Source organism: Tribolium madens, unplaced genomic scaffold (assembly GCF_015345945.1).
Source record: "Tribolium madens isolate multiple individuals breed KSU strain unplaced genomic scaffold, Tmad_KSU_1.1 Scaffold_19;HRSCAF=116;Tcas5.2_LG9, whole genome shotgun sequence".
NCBI lineage: Eukaryota > Metazoa > Arthropoda > Insecta > Coleoptera > Tenebrionidae > Tribolium > Tribolium madens.
In genome coordinates, this window is record NW_025400983.1 from 6,718,913 (window position 1) to 6,741,700 (window position 22,788).

The 22,788-nt window shown below is 38.0% G+C and overlaps 3 protein-coding genes and 1 long non-coding RNA gene across 5 annotated transcripts; 2 read left to right on the forward strand and 2 right to left on the reverse strand.

Annotated features, from left to right (window-relative positions):
* Window positions 1-25: 25 nt before the first annotated feature.
* On the forward strand, window positions 26-18,109 carry LOC123015738. The gene is made up of 3 exons (XR_006413401.1): window positions 26-294; window positions 17,327-17,562; window positions 17,614-18,109. It is a non-coding gene; the product is annotated as an uncharacterized LOC123015738 (long non-coding RNA).
* LOC123015732 (dynein axonemal heavy chain 2) lies at window positions 874-17,992 on the reverse strand. Its single transcript, XM_044415644.1, has 41 exons — window positions 17,797-17,992; window positions 17,321-17,749; window positions 16,990-17,268; window positions 16,477-16,937; window positions 16,174-16,431; window positions 15,762-16,127; window positions 15,202-15,717; window positions 14,916-15,155; window positions 14,302-14,472; window positions 14,058-14,250; window positions 13,654-14,002; window positions 13,360-13,606; window positions 12,942-13,190; window positions 12,721-12,890; window positions 12,346-12,675; window positions 12,111-12,297; window positions 11,447-12,058; window positions 11,179-11,398; window positions 10,967-11,129; window positions 10,606-10,922; window positions 10,054-10,559; window positions 9,711-10,002; window positions 9,365-9,663; window positions 9,114-9,316; window positions 8,462-9,071; window positions 8,004-8,413; window positions 7,650-7,960; window positions 7,330-7,598; window positions 6,031-6,315; window positions 5,797-5,978; window positions 5,089-5,748; window positions 4,867-5,038; window positions 3,811-4,818; window positions 3,554-3,753; window positions 3,190-3,503; window positions 2,837-3,143; window positions 2,573-2,789; window positions 2,149-2,525; window positions 1,572-2,062; window positions 1,121-1,522; window positions 874-1,073 (listed from the first exon to the last, which is right to left on the reverse strand). The coding sequence occupies exons 1-41, from the start codon at window positions 17,861-17,863 to the stop codon at window positions 919-921; spliced, it is 13,494 nt and encodes a 4,497-aa protein (XP_044271579.1). The 5' UTR covers window positions 17,864-17,992; the 3' UTR covers window positions 874-918.
* A 59-nt stretch (window positions 18,110-18,168) lies between the features above and the next one.
* LOC123015734 (protein MTO1 homolog, mitochondrial) lies at window positions 18,169-20,848 on the forward strand. Of its 2 annotated transcripts, none has more exons than XM_044415645.1 (6): window positions 18,169-18,545; window positions 18,596-18,714; window positions 18,973-19,941; window positions 19,988-20,322; window positions 20,372-20,651; window positions 20,706-20,848. In XM_044415645.1, the coding sequence occupies exons 1-6, from the start codon at window positions 18,350-18,352 to the stop codon at window positions 20,799-20,801; spliced, it is 1,995 nt and encodes a 664-aa protein (XP_044271580.1). In that variant the 5' UTR covers window positions 18,169-18,349; the 3' UTR covers window positions 20,802-20,848. The 2 variants fall into 2 exon arrangements, with proteins under 2 accessions (XP_044271580.1, XP_044271581.1); XM_044415646.1 differs by having other exon boundaries at window positions 18,973-19,938.
* LOC123015737 (brachyurin-like) lies at window positions 20,812-22,008 on the reverse strand. The gene is made up of 5 exons (XM_044415650.1): window positions 21,739-22,008; window positions 21,511-21,680; window positions 21,374-21,463; window positions 21,064-21,203; window positions 20,812-21,015 (listed from the first exon to the last, which is right to left on the reverse strand). The coding sequence occupies exons 1-5, from the start codon at window positions 21,990-21,992 to the stop codon at window positions 20,842-20,844; spliced, it is 828 nt and encodes a 275-aa protein (XP_044271585.1). The 5' UTR covers window positions 21,993-22,008; the 3' UTR covers window positions 20,812-20,841.
* Between the last annotated feature and the right edge of the window lie 780 nt (window positions 22,009-22,788).

Sequence of the window (22,788 nt, forward strand, 5' to 3'; positions counted from 1 at the left end):
ATCGATTGTTCGAGAATGTTCGGGACTTTTAACAGGTTGCAATTTTTTTTACCTAAAACAACAGAAATAAACGCTTCTGTTTAGCATGTTTTTAAGAAAATAAGAACAATTCTCACTTTAAATAACCGTCCAATTTTTTATGTTTGTGTGACATTTATCATTTTTCAAGACAGTTTTTGGTTGGTGGTCCTGTAATAGTTACAGAGTTTTTGATGTGGCAGCATTGTTTTGAAATAACCAAATTGACTTTTTCGTCCGGAAAAATGGTTTTTGGGGACTGGGTACCTGAAATAAGTAAGTATTTTACGTATTTATTGATAGTCCGGAAAAGGCTCATTGTAAGGACTCAAATAACACAGCTATTTTCGAAAGCGTATACTTCTTATTGTTTTGTGAAATCATTTAAATTTTCATTTTCTTGATTTTTAAATTTTATTTTTTTTTGATTTTTTATTTTTTCGATTTGTCTTTCCGTATTTTTGCTTTTTGGATTTTGATGATTTTTGAACGTCTTTCATTTTTGTTTCAGAAATTCTTTTGATTTTTGCGTTTTTTTTTTAATTTTGGATTTTTTTTGATTTTTCAACAAACCAATTTTTCCTGCTCTATCGAATGGCGTTGGTTCCATCTTTATATTTCAATTAGGGGCTGAGATATTGATAATAAGTGTAGACAGACAGACAACTTTGTGAATTAAGTAGAAGATTATAATTATAAAAAGACATTTCATTCACAGATCATGCATATGAAATGCTCCATGGAAAAAGCCGGATCTACAGACACATTTTTTGGGGTTTTTGAATTTTTAAATAAAAAAGCTAGATAATAGTAGGTCGTGATATGATTTGATATTTTGTAACGTCAAATACGACACTTTCAATTTTTAAAACTTTATTGCAACATTAATAAATACAAAAATTAATTCGACAAACTAAGGAGCAGGGCCGTTCCCCTCTTGATCCAGAAATCGGAATTTTCGGCCCCGCTTTTCAAATCAACAGCAACAACAAACGCCGGTCTATTCGGCGCCCCTGTCCTGATCGGAAAGTAATAACACGGACACGAATACAACCCTGCAAGCAAAAGGTAATTCCTCAAAACCAGCCTCTCAACCCCAAACCTCTTGTCTTCTTCTTCAGCACCTCCTGCGGCTTGAAATGAATCATTGGCATGGCACACACCAATTGCATCGGCTGGGGCTCAATCAAGCACGCATTCTTCCTATCCCAACCCGCTCCTTCGAGGAACAACCCTCTGACATAAACCCCGTTTTCGGGACGCTCGACCAGTTGGTTTTCGTCGACGGTCATCACGGTAAACTCCCAACTGAGCGTGTCGATGGGGACTTCGTTGGCGCGGGCTGTTGTCTGCAAAACGGCTGTTAGAAATCCGGTCGGGAAGGTGTAAGCCGACAGCCAGAAGAACAAAGGGGGGTGGGTTGTGCTTGCCCACGTTTCGAAATGTTCGACTCTTGCTATTAAATCACGTGTCCAAGAGCCCAAGAGTTTTAATGATGCGTAAGCTAGACAAAACAGTTTTTTGTTTGCGATTTTGAAAACGTTTGGTAGTACCTTTAAGCCAGTCTGAAGGAACTCGTCCTTCGAAAATACAAGTGAAAATTTCCTCCAACTGTGACGACATCACGACCAAACCTTTGATTCCTTTTTGTAACTCGTCCAGTGATGTCCGTATGTCAATTAGTAATGAATTGTACCTTAAAATTTCTTGAAGGAGGACCACATCTAGTGGTTTTTTATCGACACCGATTAGTTTTTCGGTTGTTTCGTAATCGATAGGATTTGGTATTTTTGATAAGACTTCAGCTGCTAATTGGGAAACTTTATCTTCTTGTGATTCACTTTCGCCAGATGAACTTTGAATTTCGAGAGACATTAAAGTTTCACAAAACATTCTGCTTTCTGATATTAGAGATGTTATATCGGCGTTTGGATGTTGGCCAAATGCTTCTGGTCGATCGATAGTTGGTAAAAGTCTGACGTAGTCTTGATAAGATTGAAGAGAACCGTCTCGAGGAATATAATATGTTGGCAACGATGATAATCTTTAAAAGATAAAAGATACGTGAAGGAATATCCAAACCAATAAGACCAATAGAAATAAAAACTGAAATTTTAGAGAAACATTTACCTATGGTATGGGTTGTTTAAAACGTCATCGCAGAAATACTGATTTATGTAAGTCAATAGGAGTCTCCTGTCCCAATCGTCGGTCACGTGACCGCCATAATTAACACCTGCAATTAAATATTTAAGAGCATCCCAAGGCGTATTTTCGTATTCGTCCAAATAAATCGTCAACAAATTTTCCGAAACTTCAAAGTCCGAATCGTTGAAACTATAAATCACGTTCCAGCCCAACTGTTGAAACTTTTTCCTTTCCAAAAGAATAGCATGAAAAAAACACAGACTAAACAGCAATTTTTTGTATTTCTCCTGACACTGGCATACGCTAAACTGTTCTTCTGTGACTATTTGGTAGAGTCTTTGCAAATTGGCTCTCAGACCCTGCAAAAAAATAATAAAACGTGATAAGAAAATTTGATTTGGTGTGCCTTCGGCGGCTCTGTTGTCATTTTCATTCCGGCTTGAAGAATCGAAATGGGAAATTCAGGATGAGGACTGGAACTCAGCCATAGCCTAAATCTGGGATTGATTTTTCCCGTTTGTAGAGTTTCTACGATTTTGTCGAGTTGTGGCATCCAACTTAGGGACAAGTGACAGTTGGCCAGAAACACCCAATGACCCTCTTTTGCCCCTCTTTGAATCATTCTGAAACTGTGGTTCAAAAGTTTTGCCAAAAATAAAAAAATTGACACCTTGTTGCGATCGGTGATTGTCCTTGGCCCAAGCTCAAAGACTGAAACGCATGCATCATTCCTGTACTTTCGGCTAATTGCATCAGAGCCGTAGTGGGGTCTACGCCGGGCGATAAGACGAAAATTAGAGGAGTTTGGGCCACGGATTCCTCCAATACGGCTCTGATATCCAAAACTGGGGGCTCGACAAACTTGGAACCCAATTGGTTGATTATAAAATTTGTGACGCAGAAGGACATTCGGTCTTGGCGAAGAGATCGGATGAAGAGCATTTTTTGGAAGTTGTTACAAACTTCGTTCCATTCGGCTAAATTATAAAAATAAAGAAAAATTCTTATTGAGACAAGACAGACCTATTAAGGGTAGTGTTTCTGGCTCAGTGTGGGTATACCATGCATGCCATTCTTTGGGATATTGCTCAAAAGTGTCGATAATCCCGTGGAATCCTGCTATTTTGTCCAACTCGGTTATATTATCCCACCCTTCATCAGACAACCAAGCCGAGCAAGGATTGTCCATTTGGTTTTCCTTATCGAGAACCACGCCACCTCTCAACAGAAAATTATACTCGGCTTTGACCACTTTTCCCATATTTTCCAATATTTTGACACACATGTGGAACGAAAACATGAGCTTATGGTGCTCAAAGAGGGTCCGACACGTATTTCTTTGTAAAAAAGAAAATTAATTTACAAAAATACACCGATCGTTTTCTACCTGTAAACCGCATATGTGTGAAAGTCGTTTAACTCCATGATTCTCTCAGACAAAACTTGACTTTTCGTACTATTTTGAATCGACTTTTCAAACAAAAATATGTACGAATCTAAAGCAAACTGATACATTGGGTCGATCCGTCCCAAATCGTTCAAAACGAAAAACAAAATTGAAGCCCTCTCAGCACAAGGTCTATAACCCTACGTGGAATAAATACATGGAGTTAGATTATTTTAACCAAGGAAGAAGTTATATACTTCTCTCGCAGCATCAATTTGTACTTCTGTTGTTTCTGCTGTTTCCAAACTCTTCGTAACCGCAATTGACGTCGCTTTGGACGTTTGTAAAGTATTAAACAATTCTGCATCTTCCAAGAGCGACCCACGAGTCTCATTCAATAGCCTCAAAAGCTCATTTTCCAAATCGATCAATTGTCGTTTTCCTTTCGCAATCGCCGTCACAAGCTTATCTTTCTGCTCCTCCAACTGTGGTCTCTCTTTTCGTACAACAATTCCCAAAAGTTGGGCCTCTAGCCCTTGCTCCTTGACGGCAAAATTAACCAAAGTCGTTTTTGTCGAAATTTCAGGCGGATAATGAGGATTTGTCAATTTCGTAGTGATGAAAAACCGGAAATTGTCATTGTAAGACACCATCTTGTCGTCGATTTTTATCAAATTCATTCCACCTTGTTTGACTACAGCTTTGGCCAAAATCGAATTTAAGGACGGATCCATCGTTTCGAGAATATTTTGAAGCAAAACAGGTTTGCCATTTTGGACAGCATCCTCTAGAATTTTCATATAACTGTGCATTCCGAAATCAATCACTTTGAGATTGTTAGCCGATTCCATGTTTTTGATCCATTTTTGGGCTTGACACTGGGGGTCGATTACCAGTGGCCATCTTTCACCTGTTGTTACTATAATTCCGTTTTCGGTACTGAAACCATCAGCGGGAAGGCCTTGCAAATTCCATTCTCGCACTGTTGTCGGATCGATCAGAAATGAAATTATCTCGAAATTGGTACTGTAGGGGATTTCCAACGTTGCGACTTCATTCTTCCACATCTCCATCAGTTCTTCGCGATAATTCGACACGTAAGGGCCTAAATAAGATAAAAATGCGGTGGCAAGAAGACAATCACCGGGCAAACAATCGAACGAAATATCAAGCTTTGCAACGGTTTCTTCCCATCGAGTTCTCTCCCCCGCCAAACATTCGACTAAGATGTAGGCCCTTTCGAGCTTGATTTTCAACAATTCAGCCTAATTTTCCTCAGAATTACTAAATGTATTGTCAAAAGCGAGTGTTACCTTCCGATTCAACTCCTCCTTCTGTTCCAACTTCTCCTCATATTCCTTCTGAAGCCTCGCCAACATGATATTCAGTTCTGCCAATTTGGCCTGAGCCTCTGCCAACATCGCTTGTTTCTCCCTCAAGGACGCCATTGCCTCGTCAAATTTCATTTGTTTCGGCTCCACAACTCTAAAGAAAAATTTAAAACCATCTTGAACCTAAATAATATATCAATTTACTTCCAAACTTTGGCATATTTCTCTATTGCGATGACCCATTGGCACAAACTTTTCGCCGCAAATGAGACAGTCCCGACTTTTTCCGGGATAAATTCCGGATTTTGTGTGTAATTGGCCACTTTTTTGAGCGTCCGATCCGAAATGTGATTCTTATCGAACTCTTTCAAGTCTTTGAGGAAGTTGATTTCGCCCAATTGGCGTTTGGACTCGGCCCAAGTCGGTTCGACTTGTTTCAAAATCATTATGGCTTCCATCACCATCTCGACTTTTGCGGGCGGTTTTCCGTACGATTTCATTTCACTGATGTCTTTCTTGCTCAGAGAGTCGAGCGCTCGGATGGCTTCTTCAAGGGCCGGCATGGCTTCGTCCAAATCGGCCTGCGCAACATCGGCCAATTTCTGGCATTGGACTTCGTCCTCCCGGATTTTGATACTTTTCTGTGTCACTTCTTTCTGCTGCTCGTCGGCTTGCTTCCTTTGGGCCACGATTATTACCAAATATTCGTCGCACTGTTGCTGGAACTCGGCCACTTTGACTTGGGCTTCCTCAAGTTCGATCGACATCGACTGGACTTTGCTGCGACAGTCGTCGATTTTCCACAAGCCGTTTCTGAGCTTATTTGCTTGCGACGAGATTTCGTCGCGTTTCTCTTGAAGCATTCTAGAAACTTTCATTACAACCTAGCAAAACTTAAACCCCAAAACTGACTTTTTGTAGCCGGCAACCAACTCTAGATAATTTGTTGGGGTGACATAACTGTGTCTTTTCATTTCGATTGCCATTCTTCTGGCACATTTAGCCACAGAATCGTGGATTGTGGCAAAAGTCGAAGCCACAGCCTCTCGTAGTCTGTCTTGACTTGACAACAGAACAGAAGCACGTCGTTTGCCCTAGTTTATATTTTTATTATGATGAAATAATGTTGGTTTTGAAAAATGTTACCAAAACTTCGCCAGTGATGGTCTGGACAAAGTTTACGTCACTGATGTATTTATTTGCGACTTCGAGTAAAGCCACTTTTGGCCATTCGCAGAACCAATCGATTGTTGTGCAATTGACTAAAGCAGGGTATTGGCGCAATCTGTTTCGAAAAGCGTCCCCGATGGGACTCATACAAATAATTATGTGCATATTGGCTCGCACTCGTTTTATTAAAAAGTTGTACATCGCTTCAGATGTGGGGAATACACCGGCTTTTTTTGCTGCGTTAGCTAATTTCGATTTAATCTAAAAAAATGTAAAAAATAAATGAAAAACCTGTAGCTGGAAAGCAAAACGAAAATAAAAAAAATGTAGTCAAAAAAAGAAGAAGTGGGAAAGAAATAAAAATGAAGACAGTTGTAGAAGAAAGTCTTCAAAGCAAGCAAAATTAAGGAGAGTAAATTTTATAAAAACAAGAATTTAAAACAAACAAAAATAAGATTTAAACACTCAAAAATAATATACAGGGTGTCAATTTTAAAACTTGCAATCGCCAATATCTCTAAAACTAAAAAAGTTATTGGGAATCACTCAAAACCGTTTCGGTGGTTTTTAGGGGGAATCAAAATGGCATGGTAAGTGACGCTCCTCCACCTCAAGCCACAGCCACCTTAAGTTGAAAATTTTAAATTGCACGATCCTACTTGCGATATATCGTTGGAAAGCCCATAACAAGCGCTTTTCAAAAATGTCATACAAAGCCTATTTGGCAGTTATTTTTTGAATTATTCAAAAACGAAGACGTTAAATTTTCACTTTTTTTACTATATTCAAGGGTGGGAGGAGGTGTGTTACTTATCATGTCATTTTAATTCCCCCTAGGAACCACCAAAACGGTTTTGAGTGATGATTAATAACTTTTTCAGTTGAGAGAAATTACCGATTGGTTTTAAAATTGACACAGTGTATGTAGAGAATGAAGTAGAAGAATCTTTTAAAGACAGAAGAAAAAAAAACAAAAATTTCTTATATTTCAAAATTGACAGCATAAAATGAATGGAAGTGTTAGGACAGTGTGTTCAAAAGGAAAATCATGATCCGACACAAATATCTGATACCTACCTACTGTTGAGAAGAAATTTTGTAAAGAAGCAGTAGGAATTTAAAAAGCAAATAAAACATAAAAATGGAAGAATAGGAATTTAAGGAAACTTGATTTTGAGCGCAATATCAAAAAAAAAATAAAAAAAATGGGGAAACAGGAAAAAGAATACTGAATAGTTACCACAGCAAAAAAAAATTGTAAAAATCAGGGCTTACGTCTTCAAATTCGTCTGGTTTATACAAATTTGCAACTTCACCGCTACTCAACATATTATTAATAATTTCCAAAAAACTCTCATCTGTGATTTGAGTATCATTGAAGAGGAAAGTCGTCGCCTTGTTATCAACTCCGGTAATTGAATACAAAGTTTTCAAATCTTCGCGGAACTCCGGAGCTTTGTAATTTCTAGTCACAGAAATTTGATAAGTATTGTATTCACAAATATATGATGCTATACGAGACAAAGACTGTCTTCCGCTACCCCCTGTGGAAATTTTTTTTCAAATCAACAAAACTTGTTCTAAAATATGAGTACCTATTCCGACAAGAAGCATATTACCCCTTGGTTGCGAAACAACCCTTTCAATTCTGCAAATATGTTCCATGGCGTCCTCAAACAGGACCAAGTCCATTTTAACAACTCCGGGAGAAACGTTGTATTCTTCCATCTGGACTTCTAAGAATTTGCGCAACGTTGCAATATCAACCAAGTCTTCGTAGATTCGATATGGGTTGACAAAATCAGTAAAAATGGGGATTTTATTTTTGGGACAAATACTGTGAAACGTGGATTCGAAATGTTTGCCCAGTTGGTCACCCATTTGGGTTAAAAACCATTCGCGGTCTCTAAAGAAAAATTGAAAAAAGAATTTACAAACTTTAAACATACTTGTCGTCTATAAGCCGGTCATAAAACACTCTAAAACACTCATGAACCCACAATCGAAGAAGTGCAGTCCTATTATCGTGATACTCCTTATGTGCCCTTAACAGACCCTGAAATATTTTCGAGATGTCTCTCAAGTTAAAAAGATAATGAATTTTTGTCGGAGTTGGTAGCATTTTTGCTGTCACATTATTGTACAAGTCTATGGTGGTTTCGGTAATTTCCCGACCGACAATTTTCACGATTTCGTTAAAATCGGCCAAATGTTGCCCAAGCATGGTACCATAAATCCTCAAAATGTTGGTTTCGTCGGGAAAAGTGATATTAATCACGTTGAAAATGCTCAAAAGGCGTTCAGAAATCACGTTTCTGCCACCACCGGGTGGACCCATAGCGGCCAAAATGTGCATATTCTAATGAAATTAGTTTAGTAAAACCCTAGTTTGCATTTACGAACTTACAATAATGAATTTTTTGGTCTGCTTCTGTCTATCATACCAAAAATTATAATCCAACCACTGTCTCAACAACTCAAGAGGCGGTTGCGACCCGTACGTTTCCTTCGCCGGCATATTCAAATCGTCCAAAAACGTAATCAACAGTTTACCCCCAACCGGCGCATACACCCCTTTCGTCCTCTTCTCCAATCGACTCTCGATCGCTTCTTGCAAATTCAGCGAAGACGTTTGAGCCGACATGTTTATATTCAAAACGGTGTATTTTTCCGAACTGAGACTCGCCAAAACAGATTGTGCTGTCGAAGTCTTGCTGGTACCCACAGGTCCCGTGAGCAAAACTGGATAACCGTGAGACAAAAGGGCATTCGTGATGTATTCGTAACGCACAGTGTCCACAGTTGGGACAATAATTTCGAAAAAGGCACATCCAGGGTCGTATTTCCAGTCGTAGGGTAGTTTCACCTCCCACAACGCGAAACTTTTGTTAGGAACGTCGACAAAATACTCGTAAATCGTGTCTTTAATGGGGAAAACACCCTCTTTTTCCCGGATAAAGTTGTCGATTTTTTTCCTACCCTCCTCGTTGGTGGTGCAACAAACCGACCAAATTAAACTAGATTTTTTTATTTGTAGATGTCTTGAAAATCTTACTTACCAGAACAAGAACCAGTTTTTGGCCATATCGGCAAAATTGTCCTCATCGTGCGGATTGACCCCATTCTCCACCGTTGCCAAAATCTCCAAAAGCTTACACAAAGACATGACTAGATTTAATTCAACACAACCGGCTGCCTCCTCGCAGTGTAGTCTTTTAAAATCGAGAATTTTTTGCAAATAAATGCGGAAAAAATCCATCATCTGTTTGATAAAAAACAGTCAAAAGCAAAAATCTTAGAAAAAACTTGCAATATCTTGAAACTCTTTGCCACGTTTGTGCTGTCTCTGCACCCACGAAGTGACATAAGGCAACCAACCCCAATCTTTATAATCATTGTAGACCATTCCGCACCTGCTAACTGTCGCAGGTGACGCTACTGATAAGTCACCAACTTCGAATAAAAGTGATACTTGTTCCGGCATCGTAATCCGATCGCTGTTAATCAAAGTCAAAATTTTATTATCGTCCATGACGCTGTTCATGTTTTCGATCCAAACAGCATCGACGGGACCGTCAAACAAAATCCACTTTTCGTCAGGAGTTTCCTCTGGAAAAACCAGTTATCACAAATTCTAGTCAAAAATTAAAATTAACCGGCACAAGTCGCCCTCATTACTGCACTGATAACTCCATCCAACCATTCATTAGTACTCAAATTGTACTCCCCGTACAATTCCCCCAAATTCAAAGCTTTGGGGTTAATGGCGTAGACATGTACGACGTTGAAGCCGGGCTTTCCCGCCTTGTGCAAAATTCCCAAAGCCCCCTGGAGGGTTTTCCAAGTCGTAGATTTGGCCGATCCAGTCCGGCCCAAAATCATAACGGAATGACGCGAACTTTTGGTTTCGTACAACTGAATTATTTTAGTTATTGCATTTTCAATAGGCTTAAAAAAATTATTCCAAATTTTGTTAAATTAGAAAGAATTTAAATTTACTTGCAACCCATTTTCCGTCATATGAGACACTATAGCATCCGTCATGTCGACATAATCCACTTTGGGAATGCTGACTCCGGGGAAAATATCCGACATGATTCCGTTAAAAAGGGGCAAGTCGTCGGATGTGAGTCTGGCAATGTTCATATCGCGCATTGCAAGATAAATAATTTCATCTTCCGGAAAATGCGGAAATTGGCGCCTTTTCCGGCCTCCATACCGAAGCAAAGCCACCATGGACCGGAGCCCAAAATCGTAATGATCTTGCTTACTCAACTGTTGCATTGCAAGTTGATACAAAGTGAAGACTTTCTTTGACAAAATTTTTGTATTTTGGAAACCATCACTGAATAAGATATTTTCGGCGATAATCGCACTGTCAGGTACCATCATCGAAATGGGCCGAAACATCGATTTTAAATTATCCGGGAGCTCGGTTCGCCCGGCGTAACCCGGATTCATAGTTATGAAGATGCCACAAGTCAGTTTTAAATTAATTTCGGTACCTTTAGAGACAATTAAGAAAAAAATGTGAGGTGTTAGGTGTTTTACCTTCGAAAACAAATGTTTTCATTTTTCTTGCAATTGCCGACAGGATACTTAAAATTTGTTGGGCTACTACCGAAAGGACTTCAATGTTGATTCGGTTGAATTCGTCAAAACAGCCCCAAGCACCCGTTTGGGCAAGTCCCGAGAAACATTTACCCATACTTTTGTAATCTAAACCTTCGGAGCAATTGTTGACAATGACCCACATGCCCATCGCTTTGCCCAAATCTTTGACAGTTTCGGTTTTTCCGGTTCCGGCCGGCCCTTTTGGGCTACCGCCTCGAAACAAGTGGAGGGCAGTTGTCAAAGTTATGTAACATCTTAAAGAGTTTTTAGTTTGTTTTCATATATTTTTACCAACTACCTATCAGTGAGTGGAGTGATAACAAGACGACCCGAATTTCCATTATATTCGTATCCATACATGAAAGCAGTATTTGTTTGTTTGATAACACAGTCGTCTAAATCACGATCCCAGTAGAAACGTAGTTGGGAAAACCACTCAAAAGAATTCGTGTCTCTGCAATCTATTTTTATGTTTTGTATACACTTTGTTTCAAAATTTTTGCCACTTACTAGCTTTGTACATTTTATCAATAACATCACGAGAATGAATTTCGATCGTAATAAGAGCGTTAGCTTTCAGTCTTTGTAATTTAGTCAAATCTCGTCTACTCAATTCGGAAAGTTTGCTCAGAACTTGGTTTTGTTTTTTCCTCAGTTTTTTTAACGGCTTTTTACTGTCAGTTATTTTGGCATGAACCAAAGCTTTTGTGCAGTCAGTGGTCCATTGTATCTAGCAATTAAAATTAAGCAAATGCTAAATAAGGCCAATTTTTTTTACCTGACTGCAGGCATTGCAAAGTTGCCCACAATACGTCAACAACCACTTATCCCTCTTACTCAACATCTTCTTTAGAGCGCTGCGACATGGTTTAAACTCCTTTTTCAAAGCTGCCCTCATCTGAGCCTCGACTTCCAACAACCACATTTCGACGGGACCATCCAAAACTATCAATTTTGTAAAATCCATATATTCACCGTCCTCGGAAAACATCCCCATAGCTTCCTGTTTGCTGGTGACCAAATTTCGTTGCATTTTCAACTTGGTGAGATTGTCGAAAAGTTTTTTCAAGTGAGGTTGCACAGCTTCGGGTTTTTTCGAATTCCCCAAAATTTCCAACATATCGTCGTTCGAAATGAAATAAAAACGGGGAAAAATGTGACGTTTGGTTTCCAAATAGCGTTCCAAGGCTCTTTGAATCAATTCCAATTTGTCATTCATCCGATTCAGTTTGTTGTAGAGGTAAGGAGCTGGTTCGTACTGTGTTGCCTTCATTGCGGTTTTTCCGGCATGCATGTGGATTGTGATGTTTTTCCATTCTTCGGAAAGCCGGTCAAAACCTTCAGATTCGCGAGGAAGTTGCTTACGAATATCTTCGCCAAAAAATATGTTCTAAAGGAAAAAAATATGGAAAAATTAAGAAACAAAACTTTTCAGCAGTTACTTCAAGATACAGCCATTGTCTTTGCACACTTAGTGCCGCTTCCAACGTTTCCAAAATATAAGACAAGGTTCTCTCCCAATAATCCACTTCTTTGGCAAAAGGTTCAACAAATCGGGTACTTTTCATTGTCGACAATTGCAACATGTGATCCTCAAGTGTTTGAAAACACTCCTCAACACTCTTAATTCTAACAAAAACGACTTTGGGCTCAACTCCCACAAACTAATTTCCTTACCTGTAAAGACCCTTATCTTTGTGTGGCACCATCTCAATCTTGATTTCTTTCCAAATGTGGGCAATATTGGCCAGCCCTTTCTCAATTTGCAATTCCATTGTAGCGGCGTTTGAAATATCGTTAATTTCTTCAGCATATTTGTGCATTTCCATGGCGTAGATCGCTTCAAGATTGAAATCGGCACCATTTTCGTCAAAATCTTTGCCAACAACTTTGCGAACGCGGTCCCAGTGTCTCGGCCGCATCGAAGGATTTTTCAAGTCGCCAATAAGAGGCAGAGTTCTTCGAAAAGCATCCACTCTTTGTCTCGTGTGTTCCACAATTTCCCAACTGTTGAAAAATTGTCAAATAAAACCAAAACAATCACTTTCGTACTTTTTATCTTTGAGTTCGCGCGAAAGTCGTGTCAATTTTCTGAAAAGTGTTTGAGCGGTTACTTCCATTTCTTCGGTTTCTATCGTCCAAAATTCGCCCGATTTGTACTTTTCCCAGGCTTTGTTCCATTCGTCTGTCAGCTGCCAAACCAACTCAATTGCGGCGATTTCCTACCAAAGAGCAGTTGTGTCAAAAATTTTTAAAATAGTAGGATTAGGTACTCTTTCTAATTTGGTCAGTTCGATAGTGTCCGGTAAACTGAGCCCAAAAATACCCAAATCTCCTCTCAAATCTTTCTCGTGTTCCCTCAGATAAGCCAACTTTGCTTTAATGTCGGCGATGTATTTCAAAGCTTCCTCGGCTGACCAATCCGATGAAAAAGGGCCAGTTGTCAAAAATTCGTCAAGTAATTTTTTCCCATCTTTTTTCAAAACTTCAGCGTCTTCAAGTAGTCTAGTTTTGAAAGTGTCCTAAAATTGATAAATAGCGTTGTGGTTTCAAACATTGGCCGAAATTTGTACCTTATTTTTTGGTAAATAAAACAAAAAAAAAATAAAAAGGGAAAAAGGAAACAAAGGAGGGGAGAAAACAAAATTGAAGACTGAGTTAGTCCTTCCTTTGCGCCCTTCTGACTAGTACCTTTGAGTACCCCAACATCTTATCAGCATCAGATAGGACGTCCAAATATCGTGACCATTCATTCGGAATTGCTTTTTCTCGATTTCGCACTTCGTTCGGCACATGAACGTTATATTTTTCCAAAACTAACATTTGATCAGTTATTAGAGGAAAGCTTTCTTCTTTTACCGATACTTCATTGACTAATTTTTCATGAAGTGCAATTGCTTTTTCCATTTCGATCAAATTTTGCGGTTCTTTCAAAACACTAAAATTTTCTAATTGATATTTTCCTCTTCCACGTCTAAAACTTACGCTTCAGTGTTGACTTTAATATATTCATAGACATTGTTGATATTTCTAACAGTTAGTTTGTATAAAAGTTCACAAAGTTTCTTCTGCCACTGTAAACAATGCTCGATTATAGATTTTTTTAATTCAGAACAATTAATTCGAATAAAATGGACAACTGTGACTCCTTCTTGGATCTGTACATTGTTTGCTACTTCTGTGTATCTTCCGATATTTGCATCGAATTGGGCTGCAGTGGGATTTTCAGTCTCGTATTTAGTCATAAAGAGGTCTTTATCGATTTCCCAAAGGTCGCGAAAAGGTTCCCATATTTTCATATACTCCTGAATCTTCTTAACATTTAAACTCATTTCTTGCAATAGTAATAAATGTTGTATTACGAACACATTTAGATAATAATAGAATACCTTCATTTAACATTTTTTGAATTTTTTGACACTCGGCATCCTGCTCTATGATCCCCCAATATGGAGTAAAATCGGTTTCAGCGACATGAAATTTATCGTTTAGTCGAGGCAAAGTCATTAGGGATTCTACCATATTAGGCAAAATATTGTAAACGACTTTTGCGACTTCGCTCAAAGTTGGTTCAAAATTAATCTAAAATAACGTTTTTGAAACTGGGGAAATAATTTTCTTGAAATGACTAACTCGGTTAGCTTTTAGACTTGCTGTCAGTTCTAAAACTGGATTTGGACCAAGTGTATCATCGCCGTGTAAACATTCATACATGTGGTTTAATGTATTTCGGCAACAAATTTTTAAAGCTTCCTCCACAAGCGTATCAAAATTGTTGATATAAGTGATCCATTGGTTTGCCATCTACAAAATGTATTTAGATAATAAGGAATGATGGAATTCGAAATTTGATTTTTTAAACTTAAATAAAATAAATGAACAAAATAAGAGCAGGACGCTTTGCAACTAATAAAATCATAACAACGCTTATAAACAAGCATCGGAATTTGTATTGAAATATTTGAAGTGTTTATTAATTTACCTAGTGCATGACTAGTGCAATTAGTAGTGTAAAATATTATAAACAGAATTTTTACTCCACGGTTGGAAGGTAAAACTTTTACTTGTGACATTTAGTCATAAAAGTGTCACTTTGGTGAATTTATTTGAAAAAATTGAGCGACGTTTGTTTTATTAACTTTACGAGTTTTTAGATATCTGGGATTGTAAGAAATGTGATTTAAGTTTAAGTTCGAAATTTGTCCAAAACTTAGTTTAGAACAGATAAATAAATTGATACCACTCACCACTGTCATATAGTTTTCAAATCCCTCAAACACCAAAATCAAAAACTGTATAATATTGTGATAATGTATCACCAACTTTTCCATAGTCTTTTCCAACTGACTCGAAATCTCTATAATCAGTTCGCGAATGTTAAACACATAATTCGGCGTTACGCGAAACATATAAGTGTCACAAATTTTCTCGCAAATCGCAACAATTTGCAAATTACAACTTTTATAATCGTCGAGAAATTGTTGCAACTGAAAAAATCATTTAACGAAAATATTCACATCTTTCATTTTATACCTCAGCAGTGTTATGAGAACACTCAGCAATATATTCGTCTGAGACTTCCGAAGCCCAGGTCAATTTAGACAAACCCGGAGCAATTTTTTTCTCAACGATTGTTATCAAAGGTTTGAACAAAAGTCGTTCATCGTCACTTAACGACGCTAGAATTTTATTATAATCGAGGACCACAGCGAGGACACTTTCGTAAACAAATCTAACATTGTTTGCTTTATCGTAGACTGTTTTGATATGAGAAGGGACTTCGTAATTCAGCGATTCCCAGTATCTGGCTTCTGTGAAGATCTCAAGCAAGGAACGGTCGATATTGCATTCGAGAAGCCCCGGTTTTGAGATACTTTTGCACATCAGGGGGCGGTGTAAACGCTTAGAAACGTCTTCCCCAAGCCGGTCATTCCACTTCCGGTACAAACCCAAAATTCTTTCATCTATCGAACTGACAAGTTTCTCGTACTGGGAAAAAATTTCATGCGAGACGCTGCAAGGAAGCATCCACTTGGCGTCTTCAAAAAGCTGAAATTCACATTACAAAACGCCAAACATTAATCAAAATTTACTTTTCTGATTAGGACAAGTCGATTTTTTTTCATGTTGGCAATCATGGCCCGTCCGGCGTAGTAGGGCAATCTCGCGGGGTACATTTCCGACTCGGTCAAGTCCTTTTTAACTCCGTGAATCTCCTCTTTGAACATCTCATAAACGAACAAAGTTTTGCCGTTAAAAAGCGACTTCAAACTTTCCCGTTTTGAGTAATTGTACAACGCGGCCAAACTCTCGATTCCCTCCTCGACGTTCGCAACCTCCTCAAAAACCGCATTTGTCAAATTCTCAATCACGACCTCAATATCTTTCATCCGGTTTTTGAATTGCAACATCTGGTCGTACCACGTTGAGACTTGGACGTCGAGAATCAAGTGTTTCACCTTCAAGGGAAAAATTAAAAATGGAAAGACGAAAATTAGAACGCACTTCTTGGACCGATTTGAGACTCTCAGCAAACATATCTTCGACTTTGTTGCACCAATTCAAAAATTCGATGCGTCGAGAGCCCCCGAAATTCGGTTTTGGGATTTCTTCGGTCTCGTCATGGCGGCCGAAATTAATCATGGCTTCACAAATTTCAATCATGTCTTTGCATCTTTGGATAAACGAGTCGACGTGATTGAAAATTGGAGCTTTGTCGAGGAGCCAAGGTGAAGGTCCGAATTTTGTGTGGCTTTCCGAAATCTACAAAAATGTGAAATTTTGGAGCAAATTAAAATTTCATAATACCAAAACGTAAGTCCGGATGTAATTAGTGAGACAGTCGATGCAAGTCTCAAACATTTTAATCCCTTCTCGACTTTTCTTCTCTTCGAAAATGATATTCATGTTTATGTACTTGATGCATTGGAGGATCACTTGGTTACTTAACGCGCGACACAAACTCGTTATTTTTTCTATAGTGTTATAATACGGACTATTCATCCAAATAAAACGAATCAAGTGCAAAATTTCGGCCAGCTTCGTGTGCATTTCATTGGGATTTTGTATTTCGGAGAGCTCGTTGCAAGGGTTTCGCAAAACGGCTAAATATTCGATATTTGACATTGATTCCTTCACATTGCGTTCAATTTCATCAGCCAGGATCAAAAACTGGTGCACATAAGTCGATTGGACGGCAATCAAAATGTTACAAATGTGTTTTAAACTTTGATTGGTTAATTGGTAATTTAAACCGGACAAATTTTCGACTAAAAAAACAAAATAAATGTTTTTTCCCAACAAAAATTAAAATAGCAGTACATCGGTAAACCCAAAAATCGTATTCATCGAGAGGGGTCAAAAGGTCATCAGGGGTGGTTTGGTCTTGGTCTTGTAAACCCACCCGAATTTGTTTCGTCCAGTAAACAACAATAGCTTCCAATCTTTTCACTAATTCTTTATCGAGACTTGCAACGTCTACGGGGATATCGAGAGCCTCCCGTGGTATATACAGGACGGTCAAACCGAACAATCTGCTATGAACGTCGGTAAATTTAGCCAAAAACATGTGAAGATTATGCGAAAAATCATTTTTGACACCTTAGAAAATCATTTGTTTGAGGAAATACAAAATGAAAAATTAAAATATTACTTTCAGGCCAGTGGTTCGACTTGAGAAAAACAGGGGCGTACACGTTTTCTACAATGTTCAAAATGCTGCCTTCGATGTTATCGTCCATTGTGCCAAAGTTGATGTTGTCGAAGAAAGTCGCAACTTCGAAAACTTCGAACGGTTGTCGGAGAAAATAGGTTAGGTCCATGACAGACCTTGTCGGGGGGCCCAAACTGCAAGTCAGGTCGTCATTTATGAAATAAATCGTCAAAATCGGTTCGGTAGGTGTCAGGAAAAAGCGCTTAATCACTTCGTAGTTCTCTTCTTTCCAGTCGTCGGGTCGTAGGTCGTAGAGTGTGGTAAGATTTTTGACAAATCCGACTAATTTGTCGAGATCTTCGTCGCTGTAGGAGACTTTAACGTGTTCACTGGTCTCGGCTTCCGGAGTTTGGATTTTCACGGCTTTATCTAAGAGAATTTTGAGTTGGATTGTAGGACTAGGAATGGTGACTTACCTTCGGATTTGTCCGAGAAAAGTGAATCTTTCTCTTCGGCTTCATCGAGGGGTGAAGGGGTTGTCATTTCAGGCTTTAAATTAAACTGTTTTATATTTTACCACCAAGCAGAATATTTTTTTTAGGCAAATAGTTCGCTTTTTTTGGTTAAAGAAAAAAATAAACAAGTTTTAGTCTTGTCAATATTGTCATACCAACGACCTCAAAGGCAACTCCGTGAGGTTTCATAGAAATTTTGGAAAAATACACATTATTACAAAATAAAATTTATTGTAAATTACTAATCTAAAACTAAATAAACTTTTAATATTAATTTCTACCTTACTTTTTTTTTTTTTAAATGCGCATGGTGCGCAATAATGTGCGCGTTCAATGACCCCTTTCTAACCTCACTTTTCCATCAATTTCATAATTCAGCGATTTAAGTGACACTATTAAATTTTTGCAGTCAGTTTTATAATTAGTAAAAAAATTAACAGCTGTTAGTAATTCTGGAATTAAATTTTTACAAAATAATATCCTTGAACTTGAAAGTTTTCATAACCTAACCAGAATGTTACGTTATTGGCAAAAAATGAGACGTTTTTGCCCCACAATTGCGAAAATGAGACAAATACACAACTTTTCACCTGATAAAAACTATGATGTTATTGTTGTGGGAGGGGGTCACTCCGGAAGTGAGGCAAGTGCTGCGGCAGCACGAACGGGGGCTCAAACACTCCTCATAACGCACAAAAAAGAAACCGTAGGTAAGTAATGACTTACACAACCTAGAGTTGAAAAGTAATGAAGTAATTAGGGGAGATGTCATGCAACCCTTCATTTGGGGGCATCGGAAAGGGGCATTTGATGCGAGAAGTGGATGCCTTGGATGGGATTTGCGGCCGAATGTGCGACTTGTCCGGTATTCAGTATAAAGTAATTCATAAACTGAAATTATTTGACATACTTCACCCTGTATATTTACCAGTAATAATAGGCGATGAGATTTTTACTATAATAATCTTCTCTAATAATTTGTTTTTTACCTTACAATGTAAGAAAAGTGTTAATACCAATTGACGCCAAAAGTTTCACTAACAAAGATAAGGCAACACCAAAGTTTTTTGACGTTAAATTGATATAGAGGGTGATGTCTGTCAAATTTTCATAGCCTGCTTAAAATATATTATTCAGGTGCTCAATAAAAGAAAAGGGCCTGCAGTTTGGGGCTACCGCGCCCAAATCGACAGGGACCTTTACAAAAAACATATCCAAAACGAACTTTTCGAAAATACTCCAAACTTGGACATTTTAGTAGCTTCAGTCGAAGACTTAATAGTGGAAAATCCGACTACAAACAGTAATAAACAAACCGTTATAGATTGTCGCGGTATAATTCTACAGGATGGTACAAAAATCTACTCCAAAAGTGTCATAATAACTACTGGTACTTTCTTAAATGGTCAAATAAATATCGGTACTAAAATATACCCAGCTGGGCGTATTGGCGACCAACCATCGATCGGTTTGGCTAAAACTTTAGCTGCCTTGAATCTCAAAATGGGGCGTTTGAAAACAGGGACTCCCCCTAGACTCAAATCAGATACGATAAATTATAAAGTCTGTGATATACAAAAGGGTGATGACCCGCCTTTACCCTTCTCGTTTATGAATGATAAAGTCTGGATTAAGCCCGAGGATCAATTGGTTTGTTATTTGACTAAGACTTCACTGGATATAGAACCGATAATCAAGAATAACCTTCATGTTAACCGGCATGTAACCGAAGAAGTAACCGGTCCGAGGTATTGTCCCAGTATCGAATCGAAAGTTTTACGATTTGGTGGCCGCCAACACCAGGTTTGGTTAGAACCGGAAGGTCTAACTAGTGATATAATTTACCCAAATGGGTTATCTTGCACTCTCCCAGAGGAACTACAAGTTGAGTTGATTCATTCCATACCTGGGTTAGAAAAGGCTGAAATTACCCGACCTGGGTATGGGGTTGAATACGACTTTGTGGATCCCCGGGAATTGCAAACCACCCTCGAGTTAAAAAGAATCCCCAATTTATTCCTCGCCGGTCAAATTAACGGAACTACAGGGTACGAGGAAGCGGCAGCTCAGGGGATAATCGCCGGAATAAATGCTGCAGCTCTTGTAGTGACTTTTCCCTAGTTATATTTTTAAATTAGCAATAGTGTTTCAGGCTTTGGGTAAATCCCCGATTACTGTGAGCCGTACCGAAGGCTACATCGGCGTTTTAATCGACGATTTGACAACATTGGGAACTAACGAACCTTACCGAATGTTTACGAGTCGAGCCGAATTCAGACTAACCTTAAGGCCGGACAACGCCGATCAAAGACTAACAGCTAAAGGTTATAATGTTGGGTGTGTGACTAAGGCTCGATACGACAAAATGGTGGCCATGCAAGAAAAACTAAAAGACGGAATTTCACTTCTGAAAAGTGTCACCAAACCGGCTCGCACCTGGAGAAAACTTTTAAAAATAGCGCCATCTAGGAATATGATGCAAAAATCGTAAGTAACACGCGTAATGAGTTTGACAGGGTTACTAATCGTGCACTAGGGCCTTTAATATGCTTGATTGTTACAATGAAGGGATTACGATTTCAATGTTGGCAGCAGTGGCACCGGAATTGTTGCCTTTAACACATGACCCCTTGCTTGAAAATCGGTTACACATCGAAGCCACCTATGAAGCTGCTGCTTGTGAACAAGCAGTTGAAGTCGAGGAAGTGAGGAAAGAGGAAGCTTTGCTCATTCCCAAAGATTTGGATTACTATGCAGAGAATCTTAATTTGAATTCTGAAGAGAGGGAAAAATTGTGTACTATACAACCACAAACTGTAATTATTTTAACATATTACTTTGTGAATTGGTGTTTTATGATTTGGTTTCAGATTGCGGCCGCTAGTCGAATTCCAGGGATTAGTCCTTCTTCAGTTTTTAGATTGTTGCGTTTCGTTAAGAAAAACCCAGCAGTAGAAGTTGTATAAAACTCATAAATACATTGATAAGTTTTTATTTTTGGCATATTTAATTATGCCTAGTGGCATTATCAATCCATGCATAAAAGGAATCGACTCGTGTATATCCTGTTGGGTCCAAACTTTCGCATCCATTCTGACTTACAAAACTAGCTATAGCAACATGGATATAATGTTCTATTCCCACATTAGCGGATGTTATCAGTGGTCCTCCAATATCACCCTTAAATTAGCTCTTTTAATAGAAATTTAATTTAAAAAATCAACTAACAAAACAGATTCCTTCATTATAATTTCCTTCGGCACAAATCATGGTATCCACAAGTTGATTCCCAAAGAATGTTTTGCAAGCATTTTGATCGATTATTGCTATTTCCACAAATTTTAAATCGTTTGACAGTCCACTATCCTCTTATGAAAAAAAGTTAGTAAAGTCGGATTTTCAACAAAATTTCGGATTAAAGCAGGCTGTGTTTTTGAAATTAAGTTGGTAACATTGAAGTAACAACTTGATTTCAGTGTTAGCCTCCTTTAATCGGAAACCTAATTGTAGTTTTTATGGTCTAAAAAGTAGTTCTTACCATCACTGGTTTGTCCCCAACCTGCGGCTTTGACAACTCGCCCAGGATATAAATATCCCAAATTTCCAACAACAACAGGTTCGATATAGTCTAATTAAAAAATTTAATAGAATTAATTTGCTTGAAATTATAATTACCAGTGAATGTGACAGGCATCCGTAATTTAATTAGAGCAATATCATTAGCTAGCGACGTTGTTGGATCAAAACCTTCATGAATAACATAAGTGGAAGTCGTTACAACGACTCGATTTGCGTCGTTTGATGACAGTTGATTTGACCCCATTTTAATTGTGAATTTCGTAGCTCTAAAACCCGAAAAAAATAAAATTACAAAATTTATATAAAAAATAAGCGAAATAGTACTCATAGACACACTGAGCAGCCGTTAAGATCCATCGGGAGTTAATCAAAGCCCCCGAACAGAAGAATCTACCATCTGGAGTATCCTTGTAGATGGCAACTTGCCAAGGGAACTGACCACTTGTAGCCACATTTCCACCGATTATTCGCGGTTGAAAATTAAAATTTTCACTATCGTTGACTCGACGGAGATTAATTAAGGTTTTTTTAGCCGTAGTTGCATAAATGCACAAAAAGACAAATAGATGCCACTTCATGTTTGGTATTTGAAAACTGGAGTTCAGCCATGATTTTATTGGGAATTATTACGTCAAATACTTACGAGTTAATACAGGGCTTTGCGGAATGTAATCATTTAATCTCTAATTAGATATTATTCAATGATGTCATGGAAATAATAAATACTTCTAGATTTAAGTCAAATTTTCTGATTAGAAAAGAAATATTCGAGGATTTGAGTAAACTTCAAAAATTTTTATCACGTTTTTCAAGAGTGGGTAATTAGGTAATTTAAGGAACTTTTCCGCTTTGCAAAGATCATTATTCAAGTTGTGTTTCTTTGTTACAGTTTTGTAATTAATAACAGCTCGTATTATTATTTTTTTTGTATTTTGTATCTTCAACAAGGCTATTAACGAACTCATTTGGATGCGTTAACAGCTTTCTATCGTGTGTATTTTTTGTTCTTATGTTGAACTTACCAAATTCTCGAATTTTTGGGTGGCGAAAATGAACAAAATTTGAGAATTCATTGCCAGAACGCACAATGGCAAATGTCAGTTCGAGTTAAATTTTCCAACGTTTTCATGAATAACGCTCAGACCCAACTGATGCAAAATTCCATGACTTTAATAATTTTCCTTTTAAAAATTTTTAAAATAGAAAAAAAATTTATAATACACCGATTACAGAAAGCCATTCAAGCAGACGTTTGCTCCTCAACTCGCCGCTGCGTTGTTCATATGGGAATTTTAAACTGTTGCTTGAATTGTCTTCTGTAACTCGTATTTTAATATACTATTTAATTTTTAGAATTCAAAAATTTTTTGTTGA

What these genes read in the sequence shown, in the direction of transcription:
- LOC123015732 (XM_044415644.1), bottom strand. Translation starts at nt 17,863, where the DNA reads ATGACAACCCCTTCACCCCTCGATGAAGCCGAAGAGAAAGATTCACTT. An exon ending in AGATGTTGGGGTACTCAAAG is followed by an intron (nt 13,191 to 13,359) that starts GTACTAGTCAGA and finishes TATCAATTTTAG; the next exon opens with GACACTTTCAAAACTAGACT. An exon ending in AAATTGATGCTGCGAGAGAA is followed by an intron (nt 3,754 to 3,810) that starts GTATATAACTTC and finishes TATTCCACGTAG; the next exon opens with GGTTATAGACCTTGTGCTGA.
- LOC123015737 (XM_044415650.1), bottom strand. Translation starts at nt 21,992, where the DNA reads ATGAAGTGGCATCTATTTGTCTTTTTGTGCATTTATGCAACTACGGCT. An exon ending in GCTGCTCAGTGTGTCTATGA is followed by an intron (nt 21,681 to 21,738) that starts GTACTATTTCGC and finishes TTCGGGTTTTAG; the next exon opens with AGCTACGAAATTCACAATTA. An exon ending in TTGGGGACAAACCAGTGATG is followed by an intron (nt 21,204 to 21,373) that starts GTAAGAACTACT and finishes TTTTTTCATAAG; the next exon opens with AGGATAGTGGACTGTCAAAC.
- LOC123015734 (XM_044415645.1), top strand. Translation starts at nt 18,350, where the DNA reads ATGTTACGTTATTGGCAAAAAATGAGACGTTTTTGCCCCACAATTGCG. An exon ending in GCACAAAAAAGAAACCGTAG is followed by an intron (nt 18,546 to 18,595) that starts GTAAGTAATGAC and finishes TGAAGTAATTAG; the next exon opens with GGGAGATGTCATGCAACCCT. An exon ending in AGGAATATGATGCAAAAATC is followed by an intron (nt 20,323 to 20,371) that starts GTAAGTAACACG and finishes ATCGTGCACTAG; the next exon opens with GGCCTTTAATATGCTTGATT.